The sequence below is a fragment of the Athalia rosae genome, chromosome 1 (assembly GCF_917208135.1).
Source record: "Athalia rosae chromosome 1, iyAthRosa1.1, whole genome shotgun sequence".
NCBI classification, from domain to species: Eukaryota; Metazoa; Arthropoda; class Insecta; order Hymenoptera; family Athaliidae; genus Athalia; species Athalia rosae.
The window spans coordinates 18,629,162-18,656,777 of NC_064026.1; the positions used below are offsets into that span (position 1 = coordinate 18,629,162).

At 44.6% G+C, this 27,616-nt stretch overlaps 1 protein-coding gene across 2 annotated transcripts in view; it reads right to left on the reverse strand.

Annotated features, from left to right (window-relative positions):
- LOC105685260 (transcription factor Sox-2) overlaps positions 1-27,616 on the reverse strand; it is a 96,478-nt gene that overhangs the window by 41,570 nt on the left and 27,292 nt on the right. For both annotated transcript variants that reach the window (XR_002305633.2, XM_012399219.3), the window contains exon 2: positions 5,139-5,204. Coding sequence is in view for 1 of the 2 variants with exons in the window: in XM_012399219.3 (XP_012254642.1) it covers positions 5,139-5,204 (66 nt within the window). In the remaining variant the exon portion in view is untranslated. The remainder of the gene's footprint in view (positions 1-5,138; positions 5,205-27,616) is intronic.

Consider the following 27,616-nt stretch of genomic DNA (forward strand, 5'->3'; position numbering starts at 1 on the left):
AGAGTTATTTTCAGAGATGTATTATTTCTCGTTTTTGAGATATTATTGTGGCTTAATATGTCCAAGTAGCAAGCGCGGAGTGCCATATGCGTCCCTATATCTCGAAAACGAGAAATAACACATCTCTGAAACTTACTCTATGGCTTTGCCGTGTTATGGGGAAGCTATGGAATTTTTTTCAGATTTTTGAACGGTGTCGATCATCGCAAAAATGACTCGTGAATTCCGCCGCCGAGTGTCTACCAAGTAGCGAGCGCGGAGTCCCAATGCGTCCGGATATCTCGAAAACGAGAAATAACACATCTCTGAAACTCACTCTATGGCTTTGCCGTATTATGGGGAAGCTATGGAATTTTTTTCAGATTTTTTAACGGTGTCTATCATCGCGAAAACGACTCGTGAATACCGCGGTCGAGCGTACACCAAGTAGCGTCCGTAGAGAGTAGATAGGGTCTCTGTCGCTCGACGCGCGTCATCACGCGCATAGGCGTCGACGAGCTCGAATTTATGCGCGCCGCCAACTTCGATGATTTTTTACTCGAAAACAAAGCCGAACGCATCTCTGAAATTAATTCACAGGCTGTAGTATAGTTCAAAGTATATGTCAGCATTTTTTTTAAATTTTTCGGTGCTATCCATCAGTGTTTTAAAAATCATTTAAAAATTCATTGTCAAATAAACAAATGATAAATAAACTTTTTCGGCACGATTTATTTTTTTCATAAATCTATAGCCTCATCCGCGAAAATTTAAAAAAAAAAATTAAATCTAACATCATTTTTGACGAAGTTATGATTTTTTAAAGAAACCGCCTCTCAATTTTTCGATTGTTCATAATAAATCGAAATTTGCACTAATTCAAAAATCCTTTGGCACAAAAACCTAACTCCCCATGGACAATCGACATGCCAAATTAAAAAAATATCTGAGAGGTGACTGATCCGGTTCACGTGGAATGGCCCATACACAGAACTGCGTCACGGGGTTTGTGTTTTCTCCCCGTTCAAGTAGCTAGTGGTATACCTACACACACACACACACACGGAATACACGACGTTTGTTTTGCTCGTCGAAGACAAATTTGCTGTCGCGTAAGCGATATACCGAAGGGTCGTTTGACAAACTGGCCCCGACACGGCGCCAAGGGTGAAGAAGGAGTAGAGGGGGAACAGAGAGAGAGAGAGAGAGAGAGAGAAAGAGAGAGGAAAAAAGCAACAGAAAGAAAAAAAAAGAACAGGGAAAAAATCTCGGTCGGTGTTTTTCTTCCCGTACAGAAATTTTTCGGACCCTCGTAAAACTGACCAACTTTTTAGCATTTCCCATACCGTGCACGGCGTCGGTGCGCGAGCGGTTGACTCTTTTCTTTCTTCTTCTTCTTCCTCCTTTTTTTTCGGTAAACCTCATATCCATATACCACCCCCTGTATCACGGACGCACGTCCCGCGCACGCTTCACATATATATATATATCTACACGTTTGCTATTGTACACGTGTTCTTGTCGCGGTTTAACAGCCGCTTGAAAAGTTTGACCGGTTATTTATGTGGGTTACCGCGGCCGCCTTCACTACGCTCAGTTTTTTTCGTCGAGTATACATTTATATACCGAATTGACCGTGTCTTCGACTATTTCCGGTCTAGCGAATTCCTCGCGTTCGGTTGCCGTCGTCTATTTCGGTCGAAAACAAAAATGAGCAGACGGAGGATGATAAAAGAAAAATTGCAGATATATCCGCGCGGGCGATATTCGTTTCTTTTCTTCGAAGCATCCGACCGAGTACGAGTGACTTTTTCTGGGTTATGAAATTCGAACGATTTCGATTTCGCGGTTCTTCTTTCTCATCGTCAAACGTTTGTAATCCCTCGTACCGGAGAGTGAAGAGACAAAAAAAAAAAAAAAAAAAAATAGAAAAAAAAAAACAAATTCGCTCCTTTCGCGGCTTTTAAAATCGCGGAAACGATTCATGTCGTAGAGGCTACAACCCTATGTCCCGCAGGATATAATATAAGTAATCCAAGTAACTTACCGGCGTCCCGCCCTCTTCGGTGGTGCAAGGGCTAATCACGCGTGTCTTAGGGATACGCCGAGGGAGCGGCTCCCGAGTTGTAAATCGGTTGGATATCCACACCGCCGCGCTGTATCACAGCGAGGGAGGAGGAATGGTGTATCGTCCCGTTCCCGCTTCCCTTTTCGTACACCGTTGTATGCGTCTGTATATACGTGGAGATAGAGGAGCGGCGCACTCGTACAGACGTAACGTTACCCTGCATCGTCGCATCGGTAACGGAGGCGAACTGCGCGAAATAAAAACGTGGCAACTCGCTGCTAATGTAACCTTATATCCCCCGCATTAGGGCGCCCCTTTACGTCAAGACGCGTTAACGGCCCCCGTTAACAGAACCAGAAACGAACGTCTCACGTTATACTCATATACGTATACGCACACCTCGAGGGTGCGTGACGACGACCACCGCAACCCCCTTCTTCTTCGAGATACTACCCGGCGTCACGCACGCGACTCTTCACGGAGTCACCTTTTTTTCGTTTTTCATTTTTGGGTTTTCAACCTTTTTCTTTCGTCGTCGACGATCTCCTCTTCGAGTATTGTTCCATGGTCGAGGAAATAGTGCGAGCATCTTATTGTTGTCTTTTTTTGTTTTTTTTCTTTTTTTTTCAAACTGCATTCGACAAAATATTCAAACCCATGGCAAAAAAAATTATAATCATGGTTTTCATAAAGGGTACAGACAATGATGGAAAAAAATTGAAAGTTGGAAACTTATCGCCATGGCAAAATCGAAAAATTTCCCTTTCCACGACGATCGTGGAAAATTGAGGAACTAAAATGGAAAGAAATAAAAGAACAAAAAGAAAAAAAAAAAAAAAACGAACCCGTTGAAAAGAAAAAATTTCTTCACTGTTCACGGTATATTTGTAATATAATTATAATTAAGAAGCGGAAGTAAATCATGACGAGCGTACCGCGGCGTCACGTGATGACGAATGGCCGGGGCTTGACGTTACGGAGAACGCACGCGAGAATCAAGCAAAGTCGTGGATCTGATAACCTTTAATCGTATTAACAACCATTCAAATTATCCGTCTTATATGCAGTCCTACCAAGTCGGGGTTAAATTGGTACAAAAGAGCCGGTTATTTGCAATGCAAATGGGGTGTGGGTATATGTGTCTACAATGGACGTGGATATCAACCTCAAATTATACATCACGAATTAACAACGCGCTTATTATACACCATACGTATACGTATACGTATGTAAATTGTATACGACGTATATTCCAACCTAAATTGGAGAACGCGTACCTCCTACCTATACGCGTCGCGAATTAATATATCGTACGATTAACCCACGAACGCCCCGTTTCTTCTTTTCCATAAGTCAACAGCAGTTTCAGCAGCGATTTATAACTCGCGAGAGACGCAATGCGCATGTAGATCGATACGCGTTACACGCGTATAAACAATATGGGTAATCGATCAGAACTCGCTGCAGAATACTTGAGAAATTGTTATTAAGCTCTTACAATATAACCATCCCTCGGGGGACGGGGGAAACGAACCGATGCGGTTCTATTATTAAATATCGCACTAGGTCTGTACAGCTGCGGTGCGATCGTCTTTTCATATGAAAATCCCAAGTTTTGCTGCTCCCTCTTTTTATTTTCTTTTTATTTTTACTTTTTCATATTTTTTTTTTTTTTTTCTTCCTCATCCACAGCCACCCCGCGAGGCACTCGACGTGACAATACGCGAGAGTTTATCAATATCAAATACATATGTACATACATATATACCTATGAGCTTTTCGATTTTATATAGTACCTTGTACGGAGGATCGTTGACACGGTGGTCGTCGCGGAGACCAGCGTCGCGCGAATGGTTATATGTCACGTATTGCATATACATATACATCGCGGTTACCGAAAACGGCATTTTCAAGTGCGCGAATAAATTCGTCGGTGCTCGAAAAATGAAAAAAAAAAAAATGGCCAACGGACAGACACCGAACCGATAAAAAAGGCGGGCGGTTGAAAAAAAAAACTTGTAATTTTTCAGAAATTTATGTTCAGGAATTATTATTATTATTATTATTATTATTATTATTATTTCATCGGAATCTTCTTCCCCTATTTTTTTTTTCACACCCCGTAGATCGAATCTTGCGCAGTTGAGTTCGTCTTCCGATACAAAGCTTGTAAAGTCGGCGTGACGATCGCACTTCCACGCGTCGCTGATTAACATGAAATACTAATTAGTTGGGTATAGTATAACACGGGATACATAGCTACCGGTAGATTGTAGGTACAAAACGACGTCGTGACTGCAGCGCACACCTAGGCGTCTACATGATGTAATCTGTGCAGCTGATACGTCGTTGTAGACGCGCGCCGTAAGAACAAGTGACTACTACATGCATAATATAGGTGCAATATTATATGTACATGTATGTACCAACGTTGTTATACATTAGATTACATAATAAATTTGAAAAACGCGAACGTGGTAAATCCGGTGTGTGTATTCGGGCATTCGACCGCAAGCGCGTGCGAGTAAAAACATTTGAATTTTGGGGAAAAAAAAAAAAGAACATTTCATTGCGATTACGATTAACGGGGTTAATTGAGTCACTTGTAATTCACGATGCCACGATATTTGTAATAAATTTTTCGTAATTTTGCATTCCGATTTTCACAATATTGTTCGAGAGGGATCAAGTTGCAGCTGGTAGCGATCAGGTGAGAAAATGGGAATAAAAATTAGACAATAGAAGCAATTCGATATACAAAGATACGAATCGCAGGGCGTCGTCTGTAAGGTGGTCACCGAATAATTGTGGCTCGTGAATGTAGCGACAGGTGTAACAATTACTTAGCTAATCAAGATGGCATCGCTCGTGCACCGACCCTTTTATTGCTTGGTATATCGTCACGAGGATCTAAATTCCTGCCTTATACATACCGCTGCCTAAATTCTGCTTCGACCAATCTTTTCAGACCGTAAATTCAAAGCGCGAATCAGTTCGTTTCTCTTTTCGTCGTTTTTTTTTTTTCATACGATCTCTTTCCTTCCCCTCGTCTTTGTAAAATATCGTCGCCAATTTGATAATCGTCACTTACCACGCGCGTACGGATTCCGAGTAACAGCCAGTTTCAGGATTTAGCATTTTGCGCTCGTTTTCTGACCTGAAACAGAGAAAATTAAATTAACAACCTATTGCAAAGCGAAGAAATTCTCTTTCGCGACTTTACGTATCACCCGTACCCTGAAAATTTCGCCCCCTCGTAATCGGAGACCGACAAAACAAAATAAACGAAAACTCAAACCCTGCCGATCGGCGCGGGACACATCCGGTTAGAAACCACGCGGCGTAGGTGTTGTGTAATATGTTTTCAATGACACGTAATTTTCGCTCAATCGTACGCGACACGTGAACGATGCATTTGGTGCGAACGGCGCGGACGGTGGTACTTTTGTTTTTTTTACCACACCGCGGTGAACGCGCGTCCGCTGCCGAAGCTTGGACTCGATGGAGTTTCCCGTCGATTTGTTAATAACGACGTTGAGCGTCGCCGTCCGCGCAACGTGTCATTACCGTTTCAACGGGTTCGCACCATCGAATCGACCGGGCACCCATACAAGCGCGAGGGAGCCCGCCCTGAAACAATCTGGAGTAAATGATTTTTTGAAGCCGCGTCTAATCCAGTGGGGATCTAGTCGTCGAAGGCGAGGAATGAAGGGGGACTGCGCGAGGCTGTGCTTACGGTATACGTCGCGGTGCGGTACACCGCGAGACGGATGATATTCGTATTCATATTTTATGCGAAATTGCTCCAACAGCAGCTGCTTTAATTTATTCATGGAAGGCGTCAGAGGGCAGGCAATTGAATTGCAAATGGCAACGTTTAATTTCAAGGTTTTAATTGTTCCGCCCCTCCCCATTTCCTCCCTAAAGGGCGATACCTCGATTATAGGTGGGTATAATCCATACGCCCTTATCATTTTTCAAACCGCAATCCGAAAACGGGACGCCCAACTACACTCCTCCGTCGAAGAAATATTATTTCAAACAATCTTTGTGCATTATTAATTTTTTCATCGGCATTCGATCTCTGCACCGCATATTTCTATGCGTCACATGAAAAAACTTCTTCTACACGACTTACACCGCGTACTACCATCGTATCGTCGTAATAATAACCATCGCCGCTTTTTTTTTTCCATCGCGACGAGGAGCGAAAGTGTTCCCTCCGTACAAACGCGCGTGAGTAAATAATTAATAAATCTGACGCGGTGGTCACCTGTGCCGCGTTACGGTACAACGATGACCATTAAATTGAAGCACTTCGACGGCGACACGTGCAACTGTTTCGTGGTTTTCTTTTTTTTTTTTTTTCTCTCTTTTCCCTTATTTTTACTCGTTCTTTTCCTCGTACACACGACTCTTCGGGTACACGGATAATCGGTTATACACCGGCAAAAAAACCGTACGAATCGAACTTTCGAAGCAATTGGGTCATCCGCTTGGCGCTCCCCGAATAACGAGCTACGGGAGGAAAAATATTTAGTTACGCCCCTCCGATCGGACGAGCCTCGATTGATGTTGTGACAATTCGCGTCACTGTGCAGCGTACGATTAACAGCAACGTCGGGGGAAGAGGTCGTCATGAAAAAAAGACGAAAAGAGAGATCGGGTAATTCGGGTGAATGGGAAAGGGAAAGGACATACGTATTATGCATACGTTCCTAAAGGGGGTAAGGGGGTCGTGAGAACCCCATCTGTCCAGAGGGCGGGTGTGGGTGGGCTGGAAAAAATCAGTGTCCTGTGCACGGGTGGGACGTGATAGACGTGATACAAGCGAGAATGAGGTGACGCTGCGGTCGCATTGCCCGGTCAACCGTTAACCGTTGCGTGTCCCGACTGTGTGGGAATGCGTATTACGTCGCTAATGTTATAATTGAAGGGGCGGGGGGTTATCGCGGGCAACGGGGAGGTACGCGCAGAGATTTCTTCAAATTTTTCATTCTCTTTTTTTTTTTCTTTTTTTCTTTTTTTCTTTTTCTCCCCCTTCATATCTCCTCGTTATTCTAACTTTTTGTTTTCTTTTATTTTCGAAAATCGTTCGCGCGGGGCACAAAATACTTCTTTTATTCTTCCGCCCTATATATTTAATGTTACCTGTCAGCGTGTCACTGTTGAGCGTAATATAGATACTCATGTGAACTATGCGGAATGAGAATGGAATTAAAAAAAACAAAAAAGATATTGTCAAATTTTTTACAACGTAAGGGCAGGTGCGCGTAACAAGTTCGGTTACATCCTGTCCGAATCCCAGATATTCTTTCGCTTTTCTTACACCGAAATAATTTTTGCTTTCGCTAATTACTCTGATAGGTTTTATCGGTTTGTTTTTTCGAGTTCTATCGGTGTTGACGGTGTAATGAAGAGTAGATAACTTTTTTTCTCGCGCCGAAGTTTAGCGGACCGATTCGCACGTATAACAACGCACACAGAAATTGCCACATCCATTAATCTAGTGGCTAATAAGATGGATTTTGTGACGTCTAGCGATCGAACGGTTTTTTACATATACATATATGTATACGTATATGTACGGTTTACGATATGGCGTGTGCGTTGCGCAACACCCGAGAGAAAGCGAAAAACGAAAAGGATAAAAAATTTGAAAAAAAAAAAAGGAAAAATACTAAAATACGATTCTCCCCGATGGAGCTACGGGTCATTAGTTTGACTTGGTCAATTTGTGACTACTACTCGGGAGTATTAGGTGGGCACTTACTGCTACGGTAGGTACTACTAGATTGATCGAGCCTAACTTGGGTCAAAATATACACATCGCATTTGCGGAGCCGAATGTACATGACGTTTTACTGTACCAGCATTGCATGCGTGCGCCGCATTTAATTTCATTCGTCGGTTGAATCTTTGTTCCATAATTTTCATTCAATTCAGATCATTACGCTTCACGTGCATATTGAGAGTTTTTTTTTTTTTTTTGTTTTTTTGTCAATCTACATGTTGTTATCGCAATTTGAATTTCATGTTGTCCGTATCTCTTAACGTTGGTCGTTTGCTTTCTCGCATTCTTTTGCAAACGGACCGCTTTTCCCGAAATATTTGTCGAGCTTGTCGAAACTTTTCCGACGTCTTGGAAACCGTGCTCAGATCACTTATTAAATGTAAATTTCGATGTTTCCGCGATTTGCAATAATTTCGCCCGCGTGGAATTTGAAAAAAAAATATTCCTAAACTTACGTATTCGATAGGATTCTTTCCGCACTTGAACGCGAAATTAATCAGTTTTTTAGAAACATAATATACACATATGACCACGTAAAGACGTCTTGGAAATTTAATTTTCATTTTTCTGAAAACTCTCCATGTTCAAAAAGATTTTTTAATTCTCAAAAATCAATTTGTTACCTCTACTTTAACCCCTATAAATTTCAGAATAGGCAGAGGATCGCTGACGCGTGACATGGGCGACGATTAAATTGAATTGGGAGTAGATCCCATCAAGACGTCCTTGATTTTTCACCGTTTGGATCAATAAATTGGCGATAACTCGATGAATTTTGTATAGTCAGATCAATTTGGCTTCTGTATTGTATAATCGAAATACCTAAGAATACGATGGATAGGGGTATTTGGAATTTTTCGATTCTTAAGCCAAAAATGAACTTTTTCTTAAAAACGATGGAAGGAAACTCTTCCAACGTATTTTAATCTCGGAAACACGACTCCGTTGAGTAAATTGACCTATGAATTTAATCCATCGAGATATGTAAATTTTTCTGACCCAAAAGCGAAAAATTGGAGGATTCCTTTCCTCCCTGCACGTCATAAGAATAAATACTGAAAATGAAATGGGGGTTGAAACATTTTTTTTTTCAATTTCAGATATGATTTTGCTTACAAACATTTTTTTTACTTATCTAGGGGAAGAAATGAAATTTCTTCATTGAAGATCCATGACCTAAGACTAAGTTTGTTTTTTTCCAACTCGCACAAAACCAGAGTAGGTAGAGTATATGTATGTAACGTCTGATTCGAAAGTCGAAATTCCGAAAAAGAGCGCTTTTTCGAAGGGGTATATTGTGATTACGTAATTATTTTCGAAAGTATATTACATGAAAAATAAAAAATGAAAAGAAAAAAAAAAGAAGAAAAACCACGAAGGCGAGAAAAAAAAACTCCATTCAAGTTTCGCGACGACAGCTGATCGAGGTCGACCTCGAGCGCGATAATTGAATGTAGGTAATTTATCGAGTGCAGGCGGTAATTTTCCTCACTTTGAAAAAAAAAAGCTCACCTTCCTCCGGTTCGCGCGTATATATACGGGGTGGCTGTCAATCGGTAATGACTAATATTCCGTCGCTTGAAATCCCAACGTCTTCGTGGAACCCGTAGTACGCCTATAAGGCTATAGGCATAGATATATCGAACCTATGCTATAAGTACACATACGACGAGACGGCGGCGGCGGCTCGGGGGAGTCGAAATTTGTGGCGACTCGCGGCAATGTCGTGGGAGACGAGCCACGTGCTTTATACGCATAGGTAGTACCGAGTTACGGACCCATACACGTAGGCGAAGTGCGTTTATTCGTGTTGAAAATGTACCGGCGGTGTTTTCGTGTGTGTGGAAACGTGGCGTACGGGGCGTTCCAGGGTCGCTGCCGTGCACCGCCATGATTCCAACGCGTTATATACCTTTCGGACCATTTGTCAAGGTGACAAGGCAATCTCACCCCCGTTCCGCCGCGCTTTTGTACACACACACGGATACACGTAGAGCCGGTATCCTCGTTCCCGTATTCCGGAACCCCTTCTACTTCTTCTTCTTCTGTACCTTGGAAATTAAAGCGGCCGCCAGTTGTACGTTCGACGAGTCAGCTCGCCAACCCCCTTCTCGTCAGAGGCGCGAATCGATCAAAGCTGTTTTAAAATTGGGAACTGGTAACGAAATGACGAGGGCCGGGTACGACGCGATGCAACCGCGATCCGTGTGTTGTACGGGGACACAGACGTCGCGGCACCTATATACGTGCCGGTGCCGGCGCACACCGAGGCGATCGACGGCGAAACGCGAGTTAATATTTCAGCGAAAATCGACTGGCTCCCACCAGCCCGCGAAAACCATCAACTGCCCGTGTTAAATAAATTGGTTCAGGAATAATTACGAACTCGCTAGCGACTGTCCATTGAAAGTTTTGATAAACGGCGAAATAAAACGGGGCGCCCGCTGCATACTGCTGGATTTATGAAAGGAGTCAACTTTCGAGCAGATAATTGGCAATTGGAAAAAACTTGTCGAATAACAATTTTCTATAATCGGTGTTCGTTTCAATTTTTATACATACATCCGTTCAACTTATCCGATATATTAACGACTGCAGGCGAGTGCTTAATCGCGTCTTCATCTGTACCAGACGGCGGTCGAATGTTCCAACTACCAAATATACAAGACCTTCGAAATTTTCAATTACGTTACCCTCCCCTACGGATCTCCGCGGAAAAAGCTCGGTAGTTTATTAAAAATAAGTAAATTTATCGAACGTCCGTTCACGCATCACCGGCAACGAGGCCGTGGCGTAATACCGAACAGCCATGGTCGAGGGTCCCACAAGCTTACCGCACTCGAAGGTAATTATAGTTTTGAACCAGCCCGCGGATAGAGCCGTTCCCATAACCCCGGCGGCACCTAACCTACGAGCGATGTAAGCGTATGTAACGTGTACCCATCTACGCGTTTACACGCATATGTACGTACCAAAGTATATGGGTGGGTTCGGGTACAAAGGAATGCAAAAGTACCCACACGCACACGCGCGGTGCGTGTAACACGATTGCCGACAAACGATACGCAGGTTGACAACCGAAGGTGCCAATTTAGTACCGAAAATATCATCATCAGCGTACATCGTGGATCCGGAAACACTTCCTCGTCGTCGAAATTAATGGGCACTTGTCGATCTCCGAGTGCGACGCTTCGTTGCGGAAACCGTACGATTTTTCGACAAAATTCATTCCGAATATGAAACGGATGTTCATCGGGACAACGACGTTCGGAATTTCCAGACTTTTGGTGCGTGACGTTTCGAAGAGGAGAAGAGATTCTTCGACAACCTGCACTTCTTGGATGGGGGGACATCAGGGTGGTCCTTAACAGGGTTGTTTTCGAATTTCGATGCTCCCAGGGGTTTAAACGCCTCTAAGTAAATGTAAAGAAATTGTCGGAAATCCGAGCTTTTGATATCAACTCTATGATAGTCCGCATTGGCAACGGAGTTACTTATGGAAATAACATGAGAATAACGTGTTTTGTTTTGAAATTTTATGGGTCGTCGACGAATATATAGAAAATTATGGAAAACTATGGATTCTCATAGACAATTTAACGCTCTATAAAAAAAGTTCGATGATTTTTCGCTAAATCTACTGGTTTGAAACTTGAATTCGAAGTCAAAGTTCAATTTATACAAAATTATCATTAGAATAACTTTTGAAGCAGTCGATTTGGCGAAAAATCATAAGAGACTTTTTTTTATAGAGCGTTAAATTGTCTATGGGAATTCACAATTTTCCATAATTTTCTATATATTCGTCAACGACCTATAAAATTTCAAATAACAAAACACGTTATTCTCAAGCTCAGATTTTCAGGAAACTTCTTTACATTTATATAAGGGAAAACAACCCTGTCAAGGGTACCACCCTGTAAGGGACACAATTCGAATTGAAAGAGCCCTGATCATCGCGACGACGAGGAATATGCTCGGTTATCAAAAATACCGAGCGATCCGCTTGTCGAAGAAATAAAGGACACTCGAATACACGGCAGGATAATTGAGCGGACGTTTCCAGTTTCTCCTTCGAAGGGGATAAAAGAAAAAAGAAGACGCCGTGTCCCGGTCCTCGCCGTGGAACCTGTTCGAGCGCCCATGGGGTTGATATCTCGAAAATAATCTAATACGTGTACGGTGGGTATCGGTCGCATAATGGCACACGGATACCTTGATGGGTGTACGCGGCGTACACCCCACCATTACGTGGTATAGTATTCCATCGGCAAACACCCCACGGTCCGCCGTCAAGTGGACGCGGTGAGTTTTGGCAGGTGGTGGTCAGATTTCCCATAGAGTCGTGGTTCTCGTAGCGTTAATTAGGAACTTCACCTGCTGCCGGCAAATAAACACGTAGAGTACAAGCGAGCCGAGATTCCCATGGTTAGGGTAGCGCGACCCGTTCCCTTCGTAACCTTGCGGGGGTTCTTACGCGAACTAACTAACTTCAGGGCTAATGACCGAAACATCGTACGTTACGCGTATCGGTTTACAAAAGTATATGTACACGGGTTACGCAAAACAACAACGTGCAGCGCGATGCGTAGCGACGGTTTCGGTTATTGATGAGGGCCTGATTGAGCGGGACCACGGGGCGATCGTCCTTCTCGCTCTTAACTACCTTCGGTCTAATTGTAAGACAAATTTAGCAATCCCTCGGCTGCTTATGCAGCGGATGAAAACGAGGAGGCCGAACGGTGTGAGCGATCGCTCGCCGATTCGTTTCTCCGAATATAACTCGCGCAGGGTCCGGAGCGTGGCTGAAAATCGGTGGAGAGGAAACAAAGAGACCGGCGTGCGAAAGTCCCGGCTGCGAGGTGCGGTCTCGTTCACTCGTCGGAACGATCGGATCCGCTCCACTTTCCGTTTCGATCGATCGGCGAAAATCTGAATTCGACGGCGTTCGATCGACGACGAGTGCGTAGGTAGGTAGGTAGGTAGGTAGGTAGGTAGGTACAGTGCGCGTGCTTCCCTGTCGTGAATGACGAGTTTTACAACCGCGCCGCACCGACGCATAATGACGTTTAATGTCCTCCTCGCCTCGATCAGGGAATTGGCGCAATCCTAGCGACGCTCCGGCCCCGCGGGTAGTTGACGGTGGTTCCGCTCCCGTCCGGTTCCGGTGTTCCGGTAGACTTGGTTCCGCAGGGGGAAACCCTCGCTTCCGCCTCTGGTGGGATACACGCTCAACCGCGCGACATGATGCTCGCACGATTCACGCCCGTAACTCTCCGTCCCCACGATTATTCGTCGGAAACAGAAAGACTCGGATCCGAGGCATCCGAGTCTGATTTCTCGTTCCGCTTCCATGTTCCACTCCATGTTCAAACGAGGCTTTCTTTCGCGGGTCGCCGGATTATTCAGAAAGACCTTTATCGGGTCGAATTTCGTTCGCTGTACTCCCGGCGAACTGATTCCCAGGTAATATAACGGCGCGACGATTGCGTAGGAGTTCCAATCCATCCTGTTCAGGTGGGTATGGGCGCTCGTTGCCGCGATACCGCAATGGTTGGGGTCGAGTGAGGTTGAAATTTTTAGGCTCGACGGACGGGAAAATTCATTACGGAAGTGGAAGTAGCTACCACGCACCGTCGCTAACAGGTCGCTTATCAAATATGATCGAAGTCATTTCCGTTCGTCGAATTGCCCGCCGCGGTTTCCATCCTCTACAAAATTCATTCATTTATTCCGATACAGTTTATGGGGAGAATATCCATCCTGTGTGATATTTAACCTAACCACATCGATGGATATCGCCGATGTACTCGAACGCTCGACCCGCTTTCGCAAAAGAATCGTTTCAATATCTTCTTCTCGTCATCTTCGACTCGCCGACCCTATTTTTCGCGTACACTGCGTGAACGCGTTCGAGAGAATTCCAGAGTAAAGAGATCATCGTTCCCCGCGGGATCGATGCATATTCGTGTGTCGTCCACCGCGACGGCGTCAACATATGTTGAATCCGAACACGCGAAGGTGATTTAAATGTTTAACTGGAACGCACGTAATTCTTCCGATCCGAAACTGGATTGAAAACCGAAACCGCTCGCACGCCAGTCCCCGCGTTACGGTCCGTGTGTGAAAAATATGTTCGCAAATCTGTCGAGTTGCGTGATGCCCATATTATAGTCGCAACGTACCCCGACGCCGGGCGTCGCGTCGTCTCCCCTGCGGTGGCAACGTAGCCCGTCGGGGCACACCTGGCCACCGCGCGCAGCTGCACCCCTCGACTGTTCTGGGGTCCGGAGAGGTTCTGGAGCAGAAGGGAGGGATGAGGGGGAGGCCAGGGGATGCTGAGATTTCAGTTACGCGTTTCTTTCTGGCGAAACGTATTCCGCTTACGTGTGTAGCCTCGGAGGTAGGTGCTGCGGGTAATATACGGATCGAAACGACGCACGTCGGCTGGCCCGCAGTGATATTTTACGATATATATATATATATATATATATACCGTGTACGCCGTCTAGAGTCAGCGATCGCTGACTCTTCATTTCGTCTGGGATACGTTGCAGCCGGACGGTTTTGGATTTTCGTAAGAATTGCTCTGGTGTTGAAAAAATGTACGCTCGAACGTTAAACGGGTATTTCGGTGTACACGTATCCCGTTATATGTATACATCTGTACAGGTATATACGAAAGTCTAGAGGCGACTCTGTATACCTACGAGTATCGAAAGAAATCTATAAACCTTGAATACGAAAACCTGGACGTAGAGAACGAACGAGGGTTGCTGAAGGGGACCCTCTTCTCGAGCTACCTTCTCCGCTTCCTCTTTCCTCCTCCACCAGTTCCAGTTCCATCTCCTCTTCCCTTCGTATTCCCTACCTCCCTTTTTACTTCCATCACGCGTCATGTACACCGAACTCTTGGGATCCACGGCGTACATATGTACACGAGAGAGAGATGCTGCAGCCACTACCGTGAATCACTGTACCGCTCTCTCTCTCTCTCTCTCTCTCACCCTCTCTCCCTCTCTTTCCGGGGAGAGACAAAGAATTTTCCCCGATCCTCCTCCGGTTCGTCTTGCGCTTGGCTACCCCGACAGATCGCTCCTAATGACTCGGAGAGATATTTCCGAAAAAATCCTCGCCTTTAAAATTTCCTCCTCCAATCTTACAGCAATAACAACAATAACAATGATAATGATAACAGAAATAATAACAACAACAAACCAAGAACGATCTCCGCACCGATTGTTATTCACTCCCCCTAATACACGCGCTCCGGGATACAACCGTACTTTGTAAGCGTAAGATTTTTCACAACCCTTTTCATATGAATCTACTCGTCGAACAGTGATTCCGGATTTCGGCCGAATTTCCCACACATGTTAATTGAAGAGAGAGAAAAAAGGGAAGAAATGGCATCGACTCACAAAGATTCCGGGAATGTTTCGTATATATGACGAGGTTTTTCATTTCAGTCATTTTTTTTTTCTTCTTTTTTTCGGTCACGCAATTCATAAACGGGGTATTCTACGGCCGGGGGTGGAATGAGAATAGCGCTTCACAGTCACCCTAATTCCGATCACATATGGACCAATGTTGGCAGCGCAGTTTCAAAAGAATAATGACGACGATTGTCGCTATCGCCGGTCTTTTCAACCTGCCAAACTTCTGTGGCTTGAGCCCATTTCACAGGTGGATTTATTCATACTCCGACGAAGGCGAAGGTCGCGCTCGATTCATTGACAATGTAGTACGACAACGTACTAGACACTAGGTTATATGCATTTCAGTGCACACAATGCAACGGAATGGCTAGACCTCGGTTCTCTGTATTATTATACGCACCGTTATACACGCGGTATAAAAGCATTGTGCTTTTTTTTGTCATTTTGTCATTTTTCCTTCTTTTACTTTTTTCATTATTATTCTCGCAGAGCGTTCGGTAGGCCCCGGGTCCGCGTCTCGGAGTCAGCGCGGACCGTAGTCGCGATCAACGATCGCCTAATTTGTTTATAAATACCCGCATTTCTATTCAGAACTCGCCACGGGTTGAACATATTCTTGAAATACCTATACAGTCGCGGACGCAACGTGGATGCCAACCCTTTCCGGGCTGCACGCGAGGTGTAAAATTTCTCTTTTTTTTTTATCTTTGACGAAAAGAAAACAAAAAAGAACGAAAGAACGTCGCGTATCGAAGGGTGCAAAGAAAGAGAAAACTCGGACAGGTTGTCCGTTCGACTGCGGTGTTGTAACATGAAGGATCGAAGGATACGAGCGCATACGAATTATGTATCCTAGAATATATATATATATATGTATATATATATATGTAATATTTATTATGTATAACATGCATGGCGAAAGCAAGAATACTGCAACGGCAACTCGTAGTCCTCGTGCTCGTTTCACCTTTCCTTTGTCACTTCGAACGTTTCTCGTTTCTCGGTTCTCGTTTCTCGTTTCTCGTTTCGTTCACGTCGCCTCGTTCCGCTTCGAATTATCTCGTACGCCGAGACTACGCGCGGCAGGACCGAAAGACTAGACTTTTTCGAGTCGAGATTGGTGAAGAAATATATATACATATATGTAGAGAGAGAGAGGGGGGGGGGGGGAAAAAGGAACATTCTTCTTCTCTCTTCTCTCCTGATAAATATTCATCGGTTATAATTGTCTCGATGACCACATTGGCGTTTCTTCTTCTCACTTTTGCTAGTGAGGAATAACTTTGCGTAGCGGCCGGGACTCGGAGCAGGTAGTCGTTTGACACCGTGGGCTCCTACTACGCTTCTACCACTTCTGCTTCTGCATCGATGTGGAACAGGTAAAAATCATCTTTGTTGTTCGCTTGGCGCGACGCGCTCCGCCCGCTTTTTCTCGTTTTTCTCGTTTTTTTTTTTCGTTTTCTTTTTTTTTTTTACTTTTTATTTGCTTATTGTTGTTGTTATTATATTCGTATCTTTGACCGCGAAATTATCATAAATTAGAAATATTTTTATCCCGACGCGAGGAGGAAAAAAATATTCCGAAAGGCGGGTGGTTATTTGCTCCTGAACAGTTCCAGTTCCACGCTTAATTCTCAACCGTATAATATATCGTGAAAATGAAAATAGCCGAATATTTTTCACCTCCGGTTCATCGCCTATGTATATATATATGTATATAACCAGATTTCTCTCGCACACGAACGGCTCCGCTTTAATTTTCGGATAAAAAATTTGAATCCATAACGATCCTCTTTATGTCCGCGTGCTAACGTGAAAAAATTACACGCGTCATGTGCCGCGAAACGTTCTAGAGATTGAAAAATGACCCGTGCGCGGACACGAGGAACCGAATCATCATCGGTCGCGGGGTTTCGAAACTTTTCAACTCGGCCTTCGACTGTTTTATCAATACGGAGGTTTTTCCCTCGGCGCATCGGCGATCCCGCAGCACGAGTCGGACGATATTTCATTTCACCTGCGCGCGGGACAGTCGTAATCAATTCGTGGCCGGTGCGGCTTAGAATTCAATTTAAAAACCTACACCTCCGTAAACTTGGCTATTTCATATTTGACGTAGGAATTTAAATCAGCCTCCTAATGGACGTTTACGATCCGAACGGCTGAGGCGTCAATGAAATAATTCTACATAGTCACCCGGAGAGGCCCTCGAAGCGCAGTGCGGAGAGGTGATGCCCCGGACCCCGCGTTTCGGTAATCCTTTTATTATTGACTCGAGTTGCTTTCGGAGTTTGTTTACGGCGTTTGTCGAATATTATAGTAATGCGTAGGACTCGTTATCGGAATATTTCTGGCATTCGGAAGAAAGCCGGCCAAGTCGTCGTCCGGAATCTCCACTTTCACTACATATCGTCCTTTTTTCTTTATTCTCGTTTCCGCGTCGTCCGCGAATTTCGCACCGATTTCATTCGAATCGTCGGACGTCCCGATCGGACGATAAGTCCTCGGAAATTAGACGTTTCGGACGACGTTGCAATCGATTGTGTCCGATGTCTGGTATAACTCGAGGTGTCACTTGTGGCCCAGACACAGCGAGCGTTTAAACGTTCCATTCCACCGAAGCATTACCTGACATTATATGATTCAAATTGCCTTAAAACGAGTCATCAATTTCGTTCAACTGCATAATATTGTTACGATATAATATAATATTAGAATCTTCAAATTAGACACACCGTGAGTTTAATGCAGACCCATATACAGTTATATCGATAAAATATTCATCGGGAAATTAAACAGCCTGCACGCTTAATAGGTAATTCGATAGACCTTATATACATATTATACGTTATGTAATATAAATTACGTATAATATACTTCCTTCTCAGTCTCACGTTTCTTACGAACCTTGACCGTAAAAATAAAAAAATTAATCCTGTTTTTTTTTTTTTTTTTTTTTTTTTGGTTTTTTTCTTTCTTCGCCCGTTATTTGGGCTGTTCAATCGAGTAGCTACCGGTAATTCCCAGTCATCTTGTACGAATGTTGAGAAAAAAAAAATAAATAAATAAATAAATAAGTTTATTTTTGATAAAAATTGTGACAAAGAATTATTCAAGTAAAAATAATAAACATTTTTCTGAAGCGACGGTGGCTGCGGCGAGGCAACGAATTTCGGCACGCGTCGTTGTAGACAATCGTTGTTAGGAATGAATGCTTTTGTGCGAAGGGCAGCCTGTCATTTGCATCTTTTTTCGGGCTTACGAGCTAAGGAATCTAAAATCCCGGGACGAGAGTGTTAAGTTATGAGGTGTATAACGCATATAAGGTGGTTAGTTTCATTTCATTGCATTCGTGTGCCGCCAGCCTTAATATACGATGGGACGCGAACGGGCTCTGTTCAAATATTAACTCGGAAAACAGAAAAGATTCCTCACTTTGTAGTGTACATAATAATACCCATATAGTTTCGTAAGTCCGGTAGCTGAGTTTACTCAAAGTCAAGATATTTCTCATTCCGAGTCCACGGGTTTGCACAACCGTCCAGAGTCGGCTCAAGGTCGCCGATGTGCCTTTTCTCTCTTTCTCATTTCAATGAATAATCATCGTTCAATTCTCCTTTCTCCATTACACTTTTCATTCTCAAATTAAAAATTTCATTCTCAATTCTTTTATCTTTAGAGTTTTCTTCTTTTTTCGAAAGATGAAAAGAAAAAAAAAAAGAAAAAACAATTTTACACTCTTGGACCGAGAATTTCAATATTTTACATTGCAGATTCGAGAAAAATTTCGGACGATTTTTCTCATTCACTTTTTTTTCATGCTCCTACGCATAACGACGAGGTGGGTATACCGTGAAATTGCGAGAATTTTGAACGTTGCGTCGGCGGTTGCGATCGGTATAATATAGGGAGGATGGGATCGTGATTCTTTCCTAAATAAGAACGAGGCAGCAGACAGTTGGGCGCCCAGAAGAGGGATATCTCGATGCTACGGTGAGTTGTTGGGTCCTTTCGGACTCCCCGAGTTCGCTCAGGTAGCGACCGCGGACCCGCCTCCCCTTATTCCGGGCGCCCCCGTCGACCCCGAATGAGGCCCCGTGCGCACCTGGGCGATCCTCGGAGGATACAGGATGGGGATACTGGTCCCAGCCCAGCCCCACCCTGATCCTGCCTGCCTGCCTGGCTGCCCGAACTTCGGATACCGCTCTTCCCTGTCCTGCCCGGATTACGCCCAGCGACTCTCACTTTCCCATACGAAACGAACGCAACCTATGAACCAACTCGTCACGGAATACACGCTTCGAGGAATCCGAACTCGCGGTATCCGCAGAGACGAATAGTAATCAGAGTCGCGAAAAAATCGTCGACAATTTTATCGAAGAAAATGGAAAAATTCAACAGCGGGACAAACCGCCAAATTTGTTTTGTTTTTTTGTTTTTTGTTTTTTTTTTTGTTTTTTTTATGAAATAATCCAGTTAATGCGTAAATCAGTTCTCGGGGAGACGGTGCCGCGTCGGTATACAGTATATAGAACGTACGGAATCCCTACGGACAATATGCTTTGGATTGATAAATTTCGCATATCAATTACCACGCGTTCAACGTAAGCGCGATTAGAAAATAGGATCGATCGAGCACGCTAGTTTTATCGATATAATTGAGAACCTCTGTAAATCTCCCCTAAACGGGGGGTTGGGGTTCGAAAACCGAACGGACTAGTCCAAAGTACCAGCAGCAACAGCAGCAGCAGCGAGCAAACAGGCAAGAAGCAACTGCGCATAACATCGGTATATAGCTACAACTATAGCAATAATAATCATACTTGCTTCTGCTGCTGCTGCTGCTGCTGCTGCTGCTGGATGGCACGATGGCGAGTTAGGTAAATATGTATATACATACATATATATATGTATATATACGTAGGTACCTATATATCTATAATACATAACGTGTACAATATAAAATATACGTGTGTATGTATATAGGTGCAGCAGCAGCAGCAGCGCAGGTACATGGGTATGCATGTGCGAGTATAGATGTATACAAATATACCTGGCTACCAGGCAGAGGTAATAATACACCGGGATAAGCTAAGACTAAGCTCTTCTCTGCAGCAACAGCAGCAGCGGCGGCGGCGGCGGCGGCGGCGGCGGCGGCAGCGACAACGAGTATATCTAGCTCCGCGTACCCTCGCCGCGTAAGGGGGAGAAGCAGAGAATTGGGTTCTTGTTACAGAGAGCTTCCTGTATGGAAATCATTCGGCGTTAGATATACCAGTCTGGAAACTTGTGAGCGGTAATCTACGAATGAAATCAAACCTATAATACGAACAAGAAGTTATCCGGCCACCACCGAGCGACCCTTTGCCATACCACTGCGTACACGCGCGTATCGTATGTATACTGCAGCCGTGTATTATAATATGTACATCATGTATATTATATCCTACGGTGTTACCGCGGACGAATTCGGAGCAACGACGACAGACGCGCGACGCCTCGTGTCAAATGAAATTCCCTCGCGATGACAAACGCAGGGGGGGTTGAAAACAGCTAATCACCCACGTTGTGCGACGTGTGACACTGATTTCATTTTCAACGTACACCACGTTAGACGCGGTAAACTAAAACCGCGTTCAAAACAACTGATAGGTTCTTCGTTTTTCTATTGGTTACAATTTACCGGCTCGAGTACATCGTGAGAAGCAAAAAGAGAGAAAAAAAAAAAAATAAAAATAATAGATGCGGTTAAAAAGTATCCCCGTAAATCGTCGTCGATATAATGGGCACGGAGTTTGCAAAGCTCGTGGATTAAGTAACGTCTTCGGAGAAATTGGAGTATAATTGTCTGGCGAAGAAGGTGCGGTGTGGAGGGGGGGGGGGGGGGGGCGAATCGCATAGAGCGAATACACATATAATAAAAAGTTGGTTGACTGCGGAATCGCAAACCTGTATACCAAGGCCAATTCGACAATGCGGTTCACCCTGCGCGCGCGCGCGCGCGTTTGCTACAAGTACCGTATTGTCGGTTATGTATAATACTACAAACGCATTCACGATCTCACACAACTATTGTGTAAATCGACTTTCAATGGTATACACCACGTCGTATACGCGCGTATGTACGCTCGTATATCCGCGTATAGTGCATAGAAGAAAGAGAGGAATGAATACAGAAAAAAAAAAAGCAGAAAAAAATTCTTATTCCCGATTCACGACCCCGTACGCGCGATGCAAGATCACGTTATACGCCTTAATAAAGCGTCATCCGCATTGCCAAAGGGAGACGGATCATCCGTGTGGTTTACACGACGCGCAGGTCCTGCGACGGAAAAAATAATTCGTTTCATCGTTTGTCCCCCCTAATTATAATTGTAATTTTTTTCGATGACCGATGTTCATCGTTATACCTGCTTTTTACTCGCCAAGCTCGAAACGATCGAAGGGAGTAAAATAAAGCCGAAAGAAAGAAGGAGAGAAACAAAAAGTTTGAATCGCTGGAAAATTGGTCACTCGTTTTAATGGGGTGTGCGCGCAAGGGCTGGACGGTTAAGCGACTCTTCGTCGGCGTCGAGTCAGTCAGCGTGTCGTTGATAGCTATGCAAATAGAACGCGTACGGTGTCAGATGGTATCGGACGCTTTGTAATCAAGGCGACCGGGTCGCAGGACGACACGCGAGAGCCAGCGCGTCTATGCGCGCAGGTGAACGTAAAGGGCGTTAAGATCTTTTTTCGGTCTTGAAATTTTCATTATAACGACGACTCGATTATTCGGGGCCTCCGTGGCTCGGGGATCGAAGCGTAACGCGGAAGCTGCGTAGGAGCGCCGATAGCGGAATCGAATTTTCGTCCGATTCGCGTTCGCCGAAACTATGTATATTGAAGATGGATCAGTGTAGCAGAATGTTGGAATGGTTGTAGGTGATGTAACGCTTGAATCGTACCTTTTTTTTTTTTTTTTTCTTTTCCAACTATACCGCAACTCGCCTCGAGGGATCTCGGTGTCGGTCGGAGAACGACGAACGGTTGCTCGTTTAGGTTGTTAATTAACGCAACACTGGTAGCCAGTTTCTAATCGCATCGGTATCATCTCGCATTTAAATAAACACGGAATAAAGGTCTAGATGAAATTAAGATAGCGGCCCTTATACGAATACACACGTATATATACATGTATACTTGTGCTTCGTGGCAAACTGTAAGAACTAAACTGAGAAGAGAGAAAAAAAAAAAAAAAAAAATGAATAATAAATAAAGCACACTAACAACGATCGAATAGAGGAAATTAAAAATGAATCACACCGTGATCTAAAAATGGAAAGTTTTTCATAAGGATTACGACTACAGAGCCGATTACCTGCATCGAAGAATTACATCGAACGCGTCACAATGGAAAAAGTAGAGAGGGATTCGTCATCTTCACCTGGAACTGTCCGATTCACAGGGAAATTTTATCTCCAACGTTTGTCGGAATACAACGTTGACGTTTTATTCGACAGTGAAATATCAACAGCGTCACGGATGGAGCAGAAATAGATTTTGCTAATTAACTTGCTGTACATTAAATATAATCAAAGCTACAAGTGTCAGCCGTGTGACGGGGAGCGATACGCGATGTGCGGTGATTGGATCGTTCGAGTACCCATAGCGTCACGTGACGTTCGTATCGAATATCGATATATTCCACGTTGGTATAATATATCGGGCGAACGGATGCGCCGATACGTAGGCTCGAGCTAATTTAAACTTTATAATCACATCCGTCGCCGTCCGCGGTTGAAATCTAATGAAAACAAAAGAGCGCCGATGAACAGTACGTTCTAACCGAGGGCGAAACTCGGGCCGCGACTCTGCCCCCCTGCGCCCGACGAACGTTCACCCGAACAAACGAAAAAACGCCTCGCCGTTTCTTCATTCCGATCTCGTGCGATCGCTGCGAAAGCGGAGAGATCGCGGGTATTCGAATGCCCATCGGCCCCGGGGTGCTGTCGGTTCGAATCCCGCGGAGAGTCGCCGCGAGGATTTGGACAAGCATAAAACGAAGGAGGCACGAAAATTTTTCGGGAATACGAGACGAAGAACGATATTTACGCAGCGCGCGAGGGTTTCTCGTGTGTTTCTCCATACCAATAATAACGAAGCTCGTTTGTTAAGCGTGTGTAACAGAAGCATTCGGGCTACCGGCGATTTTGGTCATCTTTTTTCTCCCCCCTCCCCCCCCCCCCCCCCCCCGCCTCCCTCCCTTTCTCTCTCTACAGTTTTTTACTCTCTTCTCCCCCTTAATAGGGGTACCTGTACACGTATCCACGTAGCCGAGCCACGTAGGTATGCGAAGCGTGTAATATCGTTATATTTTGGGCAAACGATACGCGCAGCTCCGAACGCGATCGAACGGTCGGTTCGACCTGCACGAACGCGAGGCGTTCGTTGGTAAGGCTCTAACCGATGTAGGTGCGCGTATAGGTGTACGCGTGTGGATACGAGAAGGATCGAATAGCGGTGCCCGGATAACTCGGCGGTAGCTGTTAAACCAGGAGTGAAAAAATTTTCGGTAGCTGACAGAAAACAAAAAAAAAAAAAAAAAACAGCGGCAACGGAAAAATAAAGGAACGATCGAGAAAAATGAGAAAAAGAGGGAGACGGAGGGGGCCCCGAAGATCAGTCGAGTGATCCGACGGACCCCTGAACCCGAACTGTGTAGGAAAAATGCCAGTTATAATATACTTTGATCCTAACCAGCCGCGACTACAAACCTACCGATTTCTCGCTAAGCCGATGGCGATTCAAATTTCGCATAAAAACTCGTACCGGGATCACGTGTGTGCCCGGCGAATCTGTAGAGCAAAACCGCAGCCACCCGGGTTCGTTTCCACGTTTCCTTGATATTCGAAAAAAACCGAAAAAAGAAAAAAGAAAAAAAAATTTCCGTCGATCTAACGGAACGTGTGTATCGTTTGTAAATTCGCATCGAATAACTTTTGCCGCTAACTAGACGAAAATATTTTCGTCGTTTAGAGAAAAGGTTTTTTTTTTTTTTTTTTTTTTTTCTTTATGAAATTAATCGATATTAATCATGACCTGGTTTGACTTTGAACGTTCCTTGAGTCAAGATCGCGTGCACATGGGAGACGAAAAACAAACATTTGATGTATTAAACCTAATTAATTGCATTGAACGATCGGTTTGTAATAACATATTATTACAATCGCATATACGCACCGTATATGTAATTTTTCCTCGACAATCGCGCAATGTTCACACACCGATCGTTAACGCGTCTGACTTCTCGACGGACAGTTGACGGCCCCACGAGCGATTTTGACTTGTTAGACAAATATGTACTTTGTAAAATAACGATAACAATGAACGATCGCGATATATCGCCATTCGGAAACTCGTTCGATAATTCGCACCGTATACGGTATAGGTCTGACACACCGATTGCAATTAACCGCAGTGTAAATTAAACGAAAGAAAACCAAACGGTAAGTACGACGTAGAGAGGACGAAATAAAAGAAGTTCTTCTCTTTTGAATTACGAATCTCCCGCCAAAAAAATAACACGTTACAACGAGAATTATCGATTCTCTTTGTTTCTCATTTCGTCACGTAAAAACGAGGTACAGATGAATGTTTCAGATTGTGGCTTGTTTTTCTTTTCCCTAATATAATAATATACTCATGGGTATAGGATTTCTGCGGGTGCCGCGATTCTGGCAGACTCGTTATTTCGGAGCCGCGATGGTCGAAGAGAATGTAAAAAAAAAAAAAAAAAAAAAAAAAAGAAAGAATAAAAAATCCGAAAAAAAAAAACTCCAAGATAATCATTTAGTCAAAACTTAAGGAACAGACGACGGTCTCCTATCGAGTCCGATGGGTATAACCGATGGGACGATCGTTTCGGATCGATCGAATGAAAGCGAAAAAAAAACAAAAACAAAAACAAACAAACAAAAACAAAACGCGTCGTTACAGACCCGATTCCGGAGTCAATCCAACATTTATTGCAACGGAGTGCCGGTCGACAGTACCGCACGCCTGCACCCCCGCGGTGGTGACGCTGAGCTTGCGTCTGGTGTTATACGGGGAATCCCCCCCGGGTCGGGAGGTAAGGCGGATCAAAGTATTCGTACAAGTTGGCAGCGGGCAAAGTTGCGTCTAACGCACAAAATAAAAACGTAATAGAAATTCCGTATCGCACGTGTGTCGGTTTGTGCCTGCGGCGAGGACATGCTAATCACGCTGCCGTAGTTATTACACGCGGCACTAGACTCACGCGATTCGAGAAACGGAGTCGACCCCCCTCGTTCCCCTTGGTTTGTTGCAGTTTCTTTGCTCGATTGTTATTACTCGACTTCTTCTCTCTTTCGTCATTTTTTTTTTTTTTTTTTTTTCTCTCTCTCTTCGTTCGAAGTAGACCACCATATAGTCGCTCAAATTTCGCGAATACAAGTTTCACGTCCATTTCACAAATCTCCAGGTCTCGAAACAGTTGGATCTCGATCGTCGAGCGCGTCGAGGTCATCGACCGAAACCGCGTATATCGCAGATATATATAGAGGGTGAAGCGGGCGAAGGGAGATGAAAAATCGAGCTGTGGGGAAAAAAAAGAGTTTTCACAGGAAGAGATATTTCCGCTCTGTAGCGTTATAACATTCGCATCTCTCTTCTTCTCGCGAATGATGCGGAATATAATACAGGTAATACGTATCGCGGATCGTTATACGGGATCTTGGCGAGTTAATGAAACGAACAAACGGTACGCCGTGAATACCGCGTGAACGGTTCGCGCGGTGAGCGGGGTATAACCGTCCTCTGTGTATGCGAACGTTTCGTCCGCCGTCTGCTCCTGCTATAAATTCATAAACTACACAACTTTGAAACTTGCGAGCGGGGCGTAACTTTGAGGAGGTAGCAGCTAAAGGCGAGAAATTCAACTTCTGTACATATATATATATGTACCTTACCCCGTATAACGTATGTGCGCATAAATCTCACGTACCTCGGGTACATGTCGTAGAAAATACATGGGAATTCGCCTACATACCAAAGTATACGTACATATGTATAACTAAATTATTATGTACTCCGCGAGCCGGCTACCTGATGAATTCGCGACTTACGGTTAAGATTTCGCGGCAAATTCTTTCCTCACCACCGCGTCCCGTGCCCTTTAACGTCGCGTTTTTGCGTACATGGCGGTATACGATTATGTATATAAATTACCATATGTATATGAATTATATACTCATGAAATATATTTAATATGTAGACGCGGGTACGGCGGAGACCGGAGCGCGGCGTCGTAACATGCGTAGGGTATATAAAAATACCAACACGTGACACGGGGGATAATCGAAGAAGGTCACGTGGTCGTTGGCCGGTAGTATTAATTAGCGATTATGAATAATTACCGGCAAACAGGCGGGTCCCGGTAGCCTCGGTACCCGGTGCCGTTCGCCCTTTCGAAGGGGGGAAAAACTTGGGTTTAATAATTAGCGATGAATCTGCGCGTCGCTCGTTTTACGGATATAGAATAATTACGATGTGTGCGGCGTACGTTTTATCGGTCACTCGTCATCGCCAAACGACGATAGAGCGACAAGGATCTTTAGCTGTCGCGTAACCCCGATAAACGCAAAACTTTGGCTACTCACTTAAGTGCGGTAATTTCGTTCATCGTAGATAGGCGAGGCGGTGAACTTACCTGAAACAAAAGACATGCGGGAAGCCGATTAAACGTTATGCGGAACACAGTATACATACATACATATGTGAACCTTTTTCAAAAAGTTCAGCACGACATAGATTTTCGTACGTCATGCATATCTATTTGCCGAGCATATCGTATCGACTCGCGGCAGCGACGGGGATGTCGGACGTGGACCGCGCGTTGCGAGGATATCGGTGTAGCCGCGGGGGCCGCCGAATCGCAGCGCTAGCTCTGAGTGCAGTTATCGCAGCGGGATCGAGTTATCTCACGGAGAGCGCGTTTACTTCCTGTCTTACCGGAGTTGGGAGCACGGATGCGCGCGAGTGTGTGAACTACACCGCGGTATCGTCCACCCGCGCTATAGCTATATACATTCGAACACGAAACAGGATTCCTCTCACTGAATCCGACACCTTCGCGCCGCGGTCTCCCTTCCACCTCAACCTAACCTCCGCGTACGTGTGTACGACCGGGTACCTTTTGATAAACTTTTTGGATACGGTGTCGGTGGTCACGGGCAGATTCAACTCGGTCACGGTTCTCGACGGCGCCCTCGACGCCCCTGACACACTACCGTAGTCAAACGAGTACTCGCCGGGGCACCCACCGTGTTTCCTGTCTCC